Source organism: Amblyomma mixtum, chromosome 3 (assembly GCF_055824585.1).
Source record: "Amblyomma mixtum isolate Tamu chromosome 3, ASM5582458v1, whole genome shotgun sequence".
NCBI classification, from domain to species: Eukaryota; Metazoa; Arthropoda; class Arachnida; order Ixodida; family Ixodidae; genus Amblyomma; species Amblyomma mixtum.
This window is the reverse complement of record NC_143014.1, coordinates 115,234,631-115,247,434: the sequence shown is the minus strand read 5'-3', so window position 1 is coordinate 115,247,434 and position 12,804 is coordinate 115,234,631. Positions and strand designations below refer to the sequence as shown.

The following is a 12,804-nucleotide window of genomic DNA, read 5'->3' as shown; positions in this document are numbered from 1 at the left end:
CTAATGTGAACCAACCAAACACTGCCAGCACCTCGCCAGATAGTAGCCTCGTCCTCGCTCTGGTTCAGTATAAACATAATTCGATAAAATGGTCACTGCAAAGTCTGCTGCCTGGTGATGATTTCCACCTATTCTTTTTTAAATTTATCCCCCACTGATAGCATAACTTTGGCTTGAGCGCGGGAACGTGCATCACAGTAAAGAGGAGAGTTGGTGGTACTAATGCAATGGGACAACACAGAGCTGAGCAGACGAGGCTCCATACTTGATGTGTATAGTGACGTCCTGTCGTCTGCTAGTGTCGTCCCATTGAACCGTCTTTCCTGAAGACTTTGCTAGTCTCCTCGTGCAGATGACGGCGCAACAGGTAGGGATTGTCGTAAACAAAGACGAGAATGGCGAAAAGACGAAATGTTAAGGAAAAAACCAAAATTGAAACTGGAAAACCATGCTGAAGTCCGATTTTGTGCACTGCCAAAGGCTGACTTCTCGGACAAGCACGCTTACTTCCAGTGGCTTCACTTTCGGGCGCCCGATGCACCACCCAGCCCCCTATCCAGCATCCGGCACCTGTTTCCGGATACTGGTCGTAGCGATATGTGCTGTTAAAACTCACTTCAGCTACCATACTTCAGCCATCTTCAGCGCTGGCGATGGCTGATGTCCAGTCCGAATTAACCGGTGAGAGCCGAATTTTGGGCCGAATTAACGAGAGTTTGCTGCCATAGACCTATGTACATTTTTAAAGGGAGGGAGTGAGCAGGCCGAATTATTCGAATCTCTGAATTAACGGGGGCCGAATTAACGAGGTTTGACCATAGCATGTTTTCATGGTGAGGATATAGTGAAGCAGGATGACATAGCTTTGGTAGAAGAAAACTGAGCAGCTGGAGCGTTAGCGAAAATTAGGTTTGATGCTACGCCTTATGACTTTTTAATTTAGTGTGCTGATAGGGGAGAATTAGTCTGCAAGAGGATCACAACTTCACTTTCTTAAAATAACATTTCCACGTTGCTTTTTGGTGCCAGTCACTTTGCATGCATATCTTCTGCTATTTAGAATGTCTCCCTGTTTCTCAGTGTACAGTGGTCGCAAGGGTCATGCTCCCATCTCTCGTGAGGGCACACCTCTGTGGAATGACCCTGAGCCTGTGGTGAAGCGGAAGAAGCCTTCAGATGCTAGCGATGAAACACTTGAGAGTACGGATGCCAATAAAGATGCAGAGAAGCCTGGAGAACCACCAGATGTAAGTAGTCCTGTCTTAGAAAGTTATTTATACCCTTACAACCTCATGTAGTGCTGCGGAAGCAACAGAGTATGCTGGAACATTCACTAGGTTACCATACAGTGTAGTGCCATACAGCATACACGGCAGTAGTTAAATTACTGTAATTTCATTACAGTAATTGAATTCTTTTTCTCAGTAATTTGTGATATAATTCTTTGCTTTCGAAGTGGGCCACTAATTTTGACTCTTTTGCAAAGACTTTACTACCGCGACCCCGCCGCCGCTGCGTTGGGCCTAGGCGTGGACGCCAGGTGCTAGGCTTAACGCACGCGCCAGGTACGCGCGTCTGCTGCGCGCACTAGCCCAGGTGCGGGCTTACTGGGTGAGTTTTCACTTCCGGATCGACGATCTGTGCACAAAACAGAAAATTGAGGTTGTAGTGAGTGTAACAGACATTTTCTCAGAAGAGATCACCAAAGAGGCGGAGATGGAGGAACTCCAGGGATCGTGAGACGGAAATGCTTACATGGCAGCGCCGTGTCCCCACGCGAGCCAAGTCAGACGCAAGACCACACAAGCTTAAATCAGCAAGGCATGATGTCGAAGAAAAACAAGACACGGGTCATCAAAGCCAGTAGGATGTCTCCACTACCGAAGGAGGGCGTCAAGATCGTTGTTAAACCCAAGGGGGGCCTCGACATACTTAAAGTCGGCAGCTCCATGGTCACGGCGGCCATTTTCCAAACCGCGCGTGTCAACCAAGAAGAGGGAAGAGAAGACAACGTATGCCAGAATACGCAGCTCAACACTGTGATAAACAGCACATCAATTAAGGCAAGCCAATGCAGATATACTGGGTGTTTCAGCGAACACTTTCAAAAATTTTCAGAAATAGGCTCTTTGGGGCAAAAATGTAGCTTTTGCTGCATAGTATTACCAGTGTTGGCGGACACCTGAAAACTGCTGAATCTTCTTAGGTAGTAAGCTGATTAACTAACTTTTAATAATTAACTTTTTAACTAGTAGAGTTAGGCACCTAGTTGTAATTAGATTTGTAGCCGGTCGTTAGTAATAGCCATATCAGTTTTTAGAATTTCGAAAACTCAATTACTCTCGTCACTGTGGCTCGGCAAAATTTGCCTGCATCATGCGAAAATACATGCGCTTTTGAAACCATGCAGGAAAAGCAAACCCTCCAGTGCACGTAACTATAGTTGAAAAAGCCAAATTTTGTCGAGCCATAGCGCCAAGGGTAATCATGTTTTTGAAATTCTGAAAACTGATATGGTTATTACTAATGACCGGCTACAGATCTCTAATAGCAATTAAGTTGCATTTCAGCATAGTTGAGAATGTAATTAAAAAATTTACAAAAAACTTGTTTGCTGATGTATCGTAACCTTTGGCTGTGGTTGGGTTTTTGTATTTGAGGTCGTGATTACATGCATTTTTTTAACTACCTTTCTGGTTCACTGGGTAGTTTATCAGTTGCTTGTGAATCGGTAATCTGGACTGATGATATCTATTTGTGTGTTGAAAAATCAAAAGCTAAGTTGTAAACTGTGATCTTTTTGCTGCTACCTGAAAATTCACATTCCTGATTTAACTTTGCATAAAGTAGGGTACATTCTACATTCTGTTGCTTGCACTACTTGCATGAGCCTTTTTTAATGGTAAATTTTTTTTACATCTTTTTTGGCAGCCAGGGGTCCTCATCAAGGCATTGGCAGACCTGGAGAACACGGCCTCTTCTGATGCAGTTGTTCGGGAACGCATAGCTAGCCTTCCACCAGAGGTTTCAGATGCTTCTTTGCTGGAGAAAATTCAAGGTGAGCTGGCAGGGAGCACTCAAGGAACACTGTTGCAGTTTGAAAGGTCATTCGTTAAATAGACTCAGTAGCTATGGTGGTTGGTTTCTGCAAGGTGGAGGGATGAAATCCTAGCTACAGTGGCTGCATTTCAGTGAAGGCAAAATGCAAAAACTCGTGTGTTCTGCGATGTCAGACCATGGTAGACAACTCCAGGTAATCCAATTAATTCAAAGCCTTTCACTGTGGTGATTCTTTCTCTCATCCTATCTTCCATACCGCCTCCATCCTTTCCCTCATGGAGATGGTGACTCCTGAGGACATTGGTAGGCAAAAATTGCAGTAGGCTTGGAAACTAACAGTATGAATAAAAGCAAGAGTATGTTGAACAGATGAGTAAACGAGCAGTCATTTGAGTAGGGCTTGGGTGAAGGAAGATTATTGCAGAAGCCTTTGTCCTGTTTAACCAGTTTTATTGTGTTGACAGTAATGACCAATGCCATGCCTTTTCTACTCAAAACTTAAGTTTTTCTAAGGCATAAGCATGAATAATGAAAGTTACTTAAAACCCAATTTACTTGTATAGTTTCCCTCAGTCTTACTTGAGATGGACACCAAACATCTGATTTTAACATTTTGCTCCCCAAATTTTTATTATATATAATTTTATACCCGTGTCACACGGGCAAATTTAATTTCAGTAAGTGGTTATTACCTGAAATTTTAATGGCATTCGAGTGGTGCCACACGCAAAAATTTGATGGCATTAGCCTTGCTGCCATTTGCAACTTACTGAGTTCGCCACTACTCATTCGTCCAAGGAATGCTTACTCTCTACCCGTTCCACGCGCAGAAAAGCAGGCAGACTTGTTAGTATCAGCTTCCTATCAAGTGGCAAATTGTTTATTGGTAATTTTCAGTTAGATAAGGCCCCTATACTGCATTTTAGGTGCAAATGGCACTATTTCGGCTGGCACTTCTGACATACTCTCGGCTTGTGCGCTGACACCGCTGGCTCGAGTTTAAGGCTAGTTTTTCGGCTTGACAACCAAGAACAGCGACTTTTTGTGCAATATAATTTTTATGTTACGTTTGGAGAACTTTCCTGAGATTTTGTGCTCATTAACACTGTTTATATTTGACTCTCTTGTAGGCGTTATCATCATCACAACATACTTATGACATTAAATTTGTATGCGCAGCACGAACTCCAAAACTATTGGGATTAACAAACATAAGGCATTAAGCATTTACTGGTATTTCTCGTGCGTGTCTGGAACGGGTATTATTTATTCATTGCTGCCCTTTGGGACATACATTGTTGTACTTAAATATGTGGACACTTAAGGTCTGCCTTAAGGGTATGGTGCGATAGCACTAATGTATTCATGCCCATATATGTGGAATTGGTCATTCACTAATATACGTTCATAGATCCCTGGGAGTCCTCATACCACTCCTGGCGCAGTGGTGCAGCGGTTAAGGAATGCACCAATGCTGTGTGATGGCAGGTGCTTCTGCCGGTGGAGCCTGTGCGAGCTCTCTCGACCAATCATTAAAGGGACTATGAAACAAATTTATTCAGATTATGTAAAGATAGGCAATCCATCACTCGTCACTCCAGCGCAAGAATTTTTGAGCTAGCATCAATAACAACGAAGTTATAGGCGATTAAAAATCACCCTCCTCCTCTCCCCCCTCAACTCGTACGCGCGGGGCACCATAAAAAAATAAAGAAAACAGCTCCGGGACTGGGCTCCGCCCATGAAAACGTCATTCGCTGACGTTCGGTTTACAACTTCCGGTTGTCGCACTCCCGAGGAGCAGCGTGCGTCGGCAGCGTCTCTCCGGTCTCGGCGCTTTCTTGGATTGCGGCGCGCGTCGGGTTTCTTTGCTAGTTGGCAGAATGGACCCGGACCTGTTCCCGGCTCACACAATGTTTTATTTTTTTTGTGCGCTGGTTCGGCCGTCACACCGATGCTGCCAAGTCTTGGTGTGAAACACCGTGCATATACTGAGCCTAGCTCTCGAATGATGTTGGACACCCGGCTGCGGGATCGCAAAATCGCGCCGCCCGACTTAGAACACAAGGAACATACGGTATTACGGTCGTAAAACGGACGGGAGAGTCAAAGAAGGTCGGGACCGAGTCTGCATGTCGAAGCAGCAGCCGAATGTGAACAGCAGCAGTACGTAGCCGTCAGGCCAAGGCCCTCCGCGACAGCTAACGCTTCGAATTCGTCCTGTGCCCTAAGTAAATGCGGCACCTTTTTTTAAGTTCTCGTGGATAAAATTGTCTTCCATCGCAGATCATATCGTGTAAACGTCCATACCGATCGCTGTAAGCTGGAAACTCACCTTCCCGGCGGGAAGAAACAGTGTCGGCAGCGACTTCGGTCGAAGCTTCAGCTGCTTGACATTCATGCCTGACTATCGAACGAGCGCTGGATTATAGTAGTAAGCGTCAGGTGCGAAGTGTCGACCGCAAACGCGGAGTCTTCGGCGTGCGTGCGACGCTGGCAGTCCGATGCGCTCCATCCAGGCTGCTCGCTCACGCACGTCTCTAGGAGTAACATGCCTGAGTTCAACACCTCGCCAGTCACTGGGTTTGCAGCCGACAACACAGCAAGGCGTATTCATCTTGGGCGGTCGAAAAAGGCACTGCTAGTGGCTCCCGAACTCGCGACAGAAAGAGGCGGCAGAGGTAAATTAAAACCATATGCGCGAAGGCAATGCCCTCGCTCGCGCTTGCCCCAGGGGGTCGCGCGGCAGCTCGAGCAGACGATTTTCACCGCTACCGGAAGTGTGCCCGTGACGTCGAAGCTGCGGCGGCTCTAGCGAATGACAGCGTGTGGTGGCCTGCCGACGTCATGGGACTAGTGACGTCTATCTTCCCGGTTTTGGTTTCAGAATTGCTCCCTACGAAGACACCAAGCGGCCCGCGAATTTTGAAAAACACGGTTTTTAAAAATTCATAATAAATTGCCGGCTGAGTTCCGAAGACTCATACTTGGTGTCAATGCTTCTGAGCATCACTTCTAACATTTGCAAGCGGCTTTCAATTCTTTTCATGGTCCCTTTAATGTAACTACCACCTGCCACGGTGGGCAGGTTGTGATGAGGCTGCAAGGTCACAGGACATAGGTGGCCCACTTAGATTACTTTTCTGTGGGTTTTTTGTAATTTTTTCACTCGTGGTCAACGACACCGACGCTGGCTTTTCTGTGACATGGGCTCCTTAACACTATCGTATCAAAATGCATTAGGTTTCAAAAATTGTGTCTGGTAACCATAGTGTATGAATAGATGAAATTTAAAATTTGGGGATTTGGTTAGTGGGATTAGTGACAAGTTCAGTGCTGTTTGGGGGCATAAATTTGAGGTTCATCTTTAAATAGTCTCTGCAGTTGGTTGATTGTCAAGCATGAAAGCAGCTGGTCACGGATGTTCAGGTATGCGTTTTGTTCTGCTCTTAATCTATTTAAAAAAGGTAGGTCATACAACCCTGGCGTAAGTTTCTGTCCTAGCAAGGTCAGTGATTGAATGATGGTCTAGTGAGTGCCTTGTTGAGGTGCTCATGCTAGACCTTAAACAAAGTTCGTCTTTGGCTTTTATGCAGACCGGCAGGCAGCGGACCGTCTCTCTGCTCAAGTGGAGGAGGCCTGCTCACTGCTGGCTGAGTACAACAACAGGCTAACCCAGGAGCTAGAAGACCGCAAACAAGTCTCTCAAATGCTCGCTAACTTCACTTTCCACCAGAGGGAGCTCATGGCTCTGGCAGAGCAGAAACTTGAGGTAGGACCATGCACAGGTACTGCGGTGATAGCCTTACGACACTTGCCTTCACGTTTTTTTGTACTGTTGCAATGAACAAACATTTTTTTTTAACTTGCAGGCATGTGCTAGCTGCTGAATTTATGCTGTAGGTGAGAGGTCACCGTACTCATTGCCACTGCCAGTGTGCACTAGGGGCATGCTGTAAAGGCATAAAAGATGAGCAGACTTTTTGGTGTTCCACTGATGGTCATACACAAGGTCCCTGAAGTCTCCCAATTCCGCAATTTTGCAAAAAATCGTGGAATTGCGTTTTAGCAGCCACACACTTTTTGATGATATTGCATTTGTGGATCTCAGTAGGGATAATAGAAAGATGGGAAGGTGGTTAATATGATCTGAATTCTCTCGGAATATAGAAACTGGTGACTAACGAAGTTCTACTGATGCTGTGGCATGCCTCAGTCATTTGCTGGCAACGCTTCCTCTGTGAATTCGCATGATGAGATCAACATGGGGTGTGCTTGGTGGTGACCTTCAGTCTTTTGTACTCATTTACATCCCACATTGCTGTCATGTGGTGAAGCCAGCCTTATTGACTAAAGCTTAGCGGCGGCCCTTGGTTGGCATGCTTCACTGCCAAAGTCGTTGTGGAACCAAGTGCAACTTAATTTTAATGAGCGATTATTTGATTTGTAGCATACTAGTAACAGGCTTAGACATATTATGATAGGAAGTGCCTAGATCTGATGCACCAGCCGCTGCTGCTTCACTGTGAAGCAGGTTAAGCCTAGCAACGCCTATTGAGCAGTGCGCTGCCAGCACCATGCCGGAACGTGGCATGTCTTTGCAAGAAGTGTGTCACTAGCATGTATGCAGTGTGTTCTTGCTTCTAGGTTACAGATAAGCTATTCTATTGGCATTTGGATTGGATTTTATATATCAAATTATCGATGCATTGAACTATTTCAGGATGCCTTTTGAGTTCAATATATCCAGGCTCATCTGTATGCAGTCCACAATGAACGCTTTTACAATGAAATGGCCTGTTGATCTATTGCTGATCTATTGCTTTACAACGAACACACTTAGCGGCACCACGATTGCCCTCCGCAGCTGCCGCTGAGTTGCAGAGCACACCACAGCACTACACCACAGTAACATCACAGCGGAAATTGTGCGGAAGAATCTGAACTTTGCAGTAGCCATGGTAACTGTCACACCAATGCAAAGAAAAAAAAATACAAAGCGGGCCAAATGGGAAAACATTTTGACGAGCAGCAGTAGAGTTGCCTGCTGGAAAAAGAGCAAAAACTAGCCACAATGATCTCCACACTCCAGCTCAGTGGTGGCACTAAGTAGCTAGCTGTAGTGTGTTGTAGGAAACTGTGGTGAGCTGTAGCCATGGAAAGTAACTATGGTGAACTCTGTGAACAAGTTCAAAACACACCAGCAAAGTCAGCAGCTGCAGCGGGCGATTTTGCACTGATCCAATCGCGAGCTCACGAAATGACGTAAACTTGAATGAGCACTTGCCGGCACTTTCCTTCTCCCTACACTGAGTAGGACTGTGCACTGTGCTTGTGCATAAGTTTACATGCTGGCTAACCGAGCTGGGCACACTTGGTTTTAGTCGTTTTCTTTTAGTTCCTCTCAGTATTTGGAGCAGCTCTTGTTGCAATGTTTGGGGATCACCGGAATGAATCTAAGCAGTACAGGAACATCCAAGTGCCAAAAGTTCTTCTTGAAGAAACATTGCAAATTGTCAGCTGTCATGAGTGGCCATAAAATGAAAGACATTGCAGACAAGCATGGAATCAGTTCGTCTGCATTGTCAACATTCTTTGAAGACAAGGATGAGATAAAAGGGCAAGGGACACAACGTGAGACACACCTGTGACGGAAGTGGATGATGTTGATGCCATCATCTACATGTGGTTTACAGGCGTACGTGTCTTTGCTCTGTGAGAAAGCCAAGGAGTTGTGTGTTCGGTGTTGAAGAGAAGTTTGAAGAAGCCAGGTGATGGTTGAGGAGCTTGAAACGCCACCATGGCATCGTTTTCAAGCGCCCTGAGACCTTGCTGACAACAGGCAGCAAGCTGGAGCTGCTTAATGAGGAGCACAGACTGCAAGATATATTTAACACTGATACAAGTGCCCTTTTTATGAACTGCTTCCTGAGAAAACTCTCTGCAAAGGTAGTAGTAACGCTGCAGGCACGGAGAAACTGAAGCCGCTTTTTGTCGGATGGTCTGCAAAACCACGGTGCTTCAAAGGCTTGCGTAGCCTTCTGGCTGAATATGTGGCCTACAAAAAAAGCCTGGATGCGAGGAGAGTTGTTTCAAGCCTGGCTTTTGCAGGTGGAGGAAATGATGTGGAACTGTAAGATTGCCCTTGTTGATACCTGTGCTACACACAAGATCCCGTTGCTAAAGCACGTGAATGTAATTTTCTTGCCACTGAATTGCACCTCCCTGTTGCAGCGATTAGATCAAGGCATAAATATTGTCTGCACCACTACCACATGGGATTGCTGCAGTGAATTGTGCTAAACCTCGAGCACAAAGTTGAGCTGCCAACTAAGACGTTTGCCAAGCCATTGAGATGGTTAAGAGTGCTTGGTGGAGCGTGCCGCCAGACATCAAGCATAATTTCTGGCGGAAGGCTGGATTTGTTACAGCTCAGAACTGTGCTAGCAATACACCTGACAAGAGTGCCAATGACTGTGATTGTTCCAAACCTACTGCACAGCTGTAGGAATCTCTCAACCCGTACGCAGCTTCTTGCGATACAGCAACAGGTGTGACGGTTGACGACGACGTGATCTGCTTGGAACTGACTTCATCGAAGTCATCAAGGACGGGAAGGATGTGAAGGCTGACTAACATAGCCATGATGAAGAGCCTGCAGGTGAAACAAGAATTTTGATGAGAAGGAATAGCGACATTCGACCCTCTGTAGGTGTACCTAGGTAGGTGTAGGTGTAGGTTATGCCGTGGATCATGCCATGAACCTCTGTAATAAGGTCGGCTGCAGTTACAAATTCCATCGGGCAAAGTGTCTGGAAGAAAACTAGAGACTCTTTTCATTAAATTTCTTTTCAGTTCACGTTATACAACGTTTTTCGTTTACTGTACATTCTTAGCTTGCTCTATTGCGTGTGGTATAGTGCACAACTTTTACCAACAGAGTGACCTGTATAACAAAGGATTTTAAAGGTTTCGAGTTCTTCATTATAAAGGTGTTCGATTGTAGCACTTACTTGTTTGTTGGGAAGTTTACAGTGTTTTAATTGCAGACAACCTTTTATGTGCCTATCAACCTCTGATTACAATGGTGCTGATGTTCTCAATTATCTTACCCTATTTTTCTTTCCTGCTATAAATGTTCTGGAGGCAACAATACGAGCATTTTGTATTCATGTGATGACCTGCAGAGCTGGCAAGGGCTTTTTTGTGGTGTTTTAGATAAATGTGCTATGGCTGGCACATTCACTCCGCACCCGTGCTTAACACATTGTTAACACACACATGCACATTGTAATCTGGTTGTGGTAGAGTGTGTCCCATCTTTGTACAAGCTGTTTCAGCGAAAGTGAACCAGAATTTTTTATAATAAGCTTTTTGAAGCATAGACACAGCTTTTGCAGCATTGTATTACTGATGTTTGCGGACGTCATAAAACAGATTAATCATGTTAACTAGTAAACAGATTAACTTTTAATAGTTAACTTTCGGCTATTACAGTTGAGCGCCTAGGTGCAGTTGGAGATTTTTACCTTGCCGATAGTAATAACCGCATTACTTTTTAGAATGTCAAAAACATGGCGCAGCTAATTTTGGCCTTCATTCTCGCATTTCAAACATATTTGCGTGTGTCTGGTGTGCGCACTGCAACATCCAGCACTTAACGTCACCTTTTTCCTGCCCATGCTGCAGTGCTCGCCTCTGCTGCAAAGCAGATGGGACAGTGAAAAACACATGACACATGCAGCACAGAGTGATGTGAAGTGGTGGCCATTGCCGCGTGGCCAATGTTTGAACATGCCCGTGATGGCCAAAATAACAAATTCTAGAAAGTGGTATCATTATTACTATTGGCCAGCTACAAATCTCTCTACTATCAGCTTAACTGTAATAGTTGAAAATTCAATTATAGGAAATTAGTTAACCAGGTCTCTAGTTATTGAGCAGACAAAGAGTAGGGAAGCCGCCTCTATAGTTCAGTGGTTACGGTGCTCGGCTGCTGATCCGAAAGATGCAGGTTCAATTCTGGCCATGGCAGTTGCAATTCAATGGAGGTGAAGTGTTAGAGGCCCATGTACTGTACGATGTCAGTGCACATTAAAGGGATACTGAACCAAACTTTTGGAGCTGCTCTTTTGCATGTAAACAAGAGCTTGACTGCTAAAATTGATAAATATGACAAGCATTTTAGCGAAAAAGGTGGATAACACGCTTTTTTTCGCGATTTATTGCCGTATCGTTGCACCTGGTGGCCGCCTGTGAAAGCTGCGACTAGACGTCATAACACCCGCGCGCCCACCGTTCCCGCAGAAGCACGATTGCCATCGCTACTCGCGGCTTTTCCACGTCTGTCGGCTGCTCACGGCGTACACAGATATGTCAATGTTAATCGATGCTGTCTACATACCATAACCGTATTAACGCTTACGTCCGCTAAATGCAGCTACTTTTTCCGGACCTTGTGCCATTTCTAGCATTCTTGCTTTTAAAACAGAAGCGCGACGATGTTCAGACTAGTGGCGCCATCTGATGGTTAGGAGGGGAAGCATTGCTGTCTACAAACCAACACCCCTCTTAGCCTAAAGGGGGCAGAATCGTCACTCTAAATAAAAAATAAAGCAAATTTATTACTCTTAAGTTTTCTTATGTGCAACAGGAAATGAAGCGAAAGACTGGTGGCCCATTTATGACCAGTGAACGTGCTGAAGAAGCGAGGTTTCATGCATCGAAGGGCGCCGCCATATTTGTCGCCGCGGGAGGGTGCCATGACGTCACGCTTTCCACCTCGCGCCGACCGGGAGGGCTTGGCGCGCGCTCATGAAACATCGAAAATAAAACCATCCGCTGAAAAATATGCGCAGTGACGACTAGATTTCGGTGTAATCACATTCCGACAATCTATATTCAGCCTTTTTGTTCAATTTTCAGATTTTGCTTCAGTATCCCTTTAAACAACCCAAGATGGTCGGAATTATCCAGAGCCCTCCACTGTGGCATCCCACACAGGTCGAGTCACTTTGGGTTGTAAAACCCCATAAACCAGACAAGAGTAGAAAAATGAGGAGATTTTTATGGCGTACATATGAAGGAATTAGAAATTAGAATTAGAAATTAATAAGTTTTTTTACCTGAAAGATAATTGAAAGTACAGTAGAACCTCGATTATATGACTTTCAGGGGACCGCATGAAATGGTCGTATAATTTGAGAATCATATAATCCGGGATGTTGCATGATGGACACATTCATGTAATAAGTGTACCTGCCTCTCTTTCTGTCAAAATGAATTATATTTCTTTTCTCCATTCGTTTAAAGCAGCCAGGAGGCATTTTGGTGTTGGGCTTTGACGAGGCGCATATGCGCTGCCTTCACTGTGCCCTAATATGTATCACATGTGCCTTGAAAATTATTTTTATTATGTGCCAGAAATGTGGCTGGTCGAACCCCTCAAAGGCATTCTGTGACGTGCAATAAGAGCCTGCCAGTGATTTCTTTCTATTCAGGCATTTAGAACCGCTGCTGCTCCACCATTTAGGCAGCTCTTCCTGTATTAGACATTCACATCATAAAGGGGAAAAAAATGTAGTCATGGCCTTCTTCGGCGGTGTGCTTCCTGATGTACTAGGCCTAATGTGCCACACACTGAAACCACACTGGAAGACACTTCCGGACTAGCCACAACTGTCTATAGGAAGGTCTAATCTTATTACTAGTCATCGTCGGCAGAATAGCTTGGTGCTGGTATGA

General features: G+C 45.1%; 1 protein-coding gene across 5 annotated transcripts in view; it reads left to right on the top strand.

Annotated features, from left to right (window-relative positions):
- The window catches only part of LOC149351472 (regulation of nuclear pre-mRNA domain-containing protein 1B), a 58,081-nt gene that overhangs the window by 36,694 nt on the left and 8,583 nt on the right, over nucleotides 1–12,804 (top strand). For 4 of the 5 annotated variants that reach the window (XM_089580805.1, XM_089580804.1, XM_089580808.1 and 1 more), the window contains exons 4-6: nucleotides 1,081–1,247; nucleotides 2,932–3,058; nucleotides 6,657–6,832. In XM_089580805.1, coding sequence (XP_089436931.1) covers nucleotides 1,081–1,247; nucleotides 2,932–3,058; nucleotides 6,657–6,832 — 470 coding nt within the window. Of the gene's footprint in view, nucleotides 1–1,080; nucleotides 1,248–2,931; nucleotides 3,059–6,656; nucleotides 6,833–6,932; nucleotides 6,964–12,804 lie in introns of all 5 variants that reach the window. The other variant, XM_089580807.1, reaches the window with a different exon arrangement.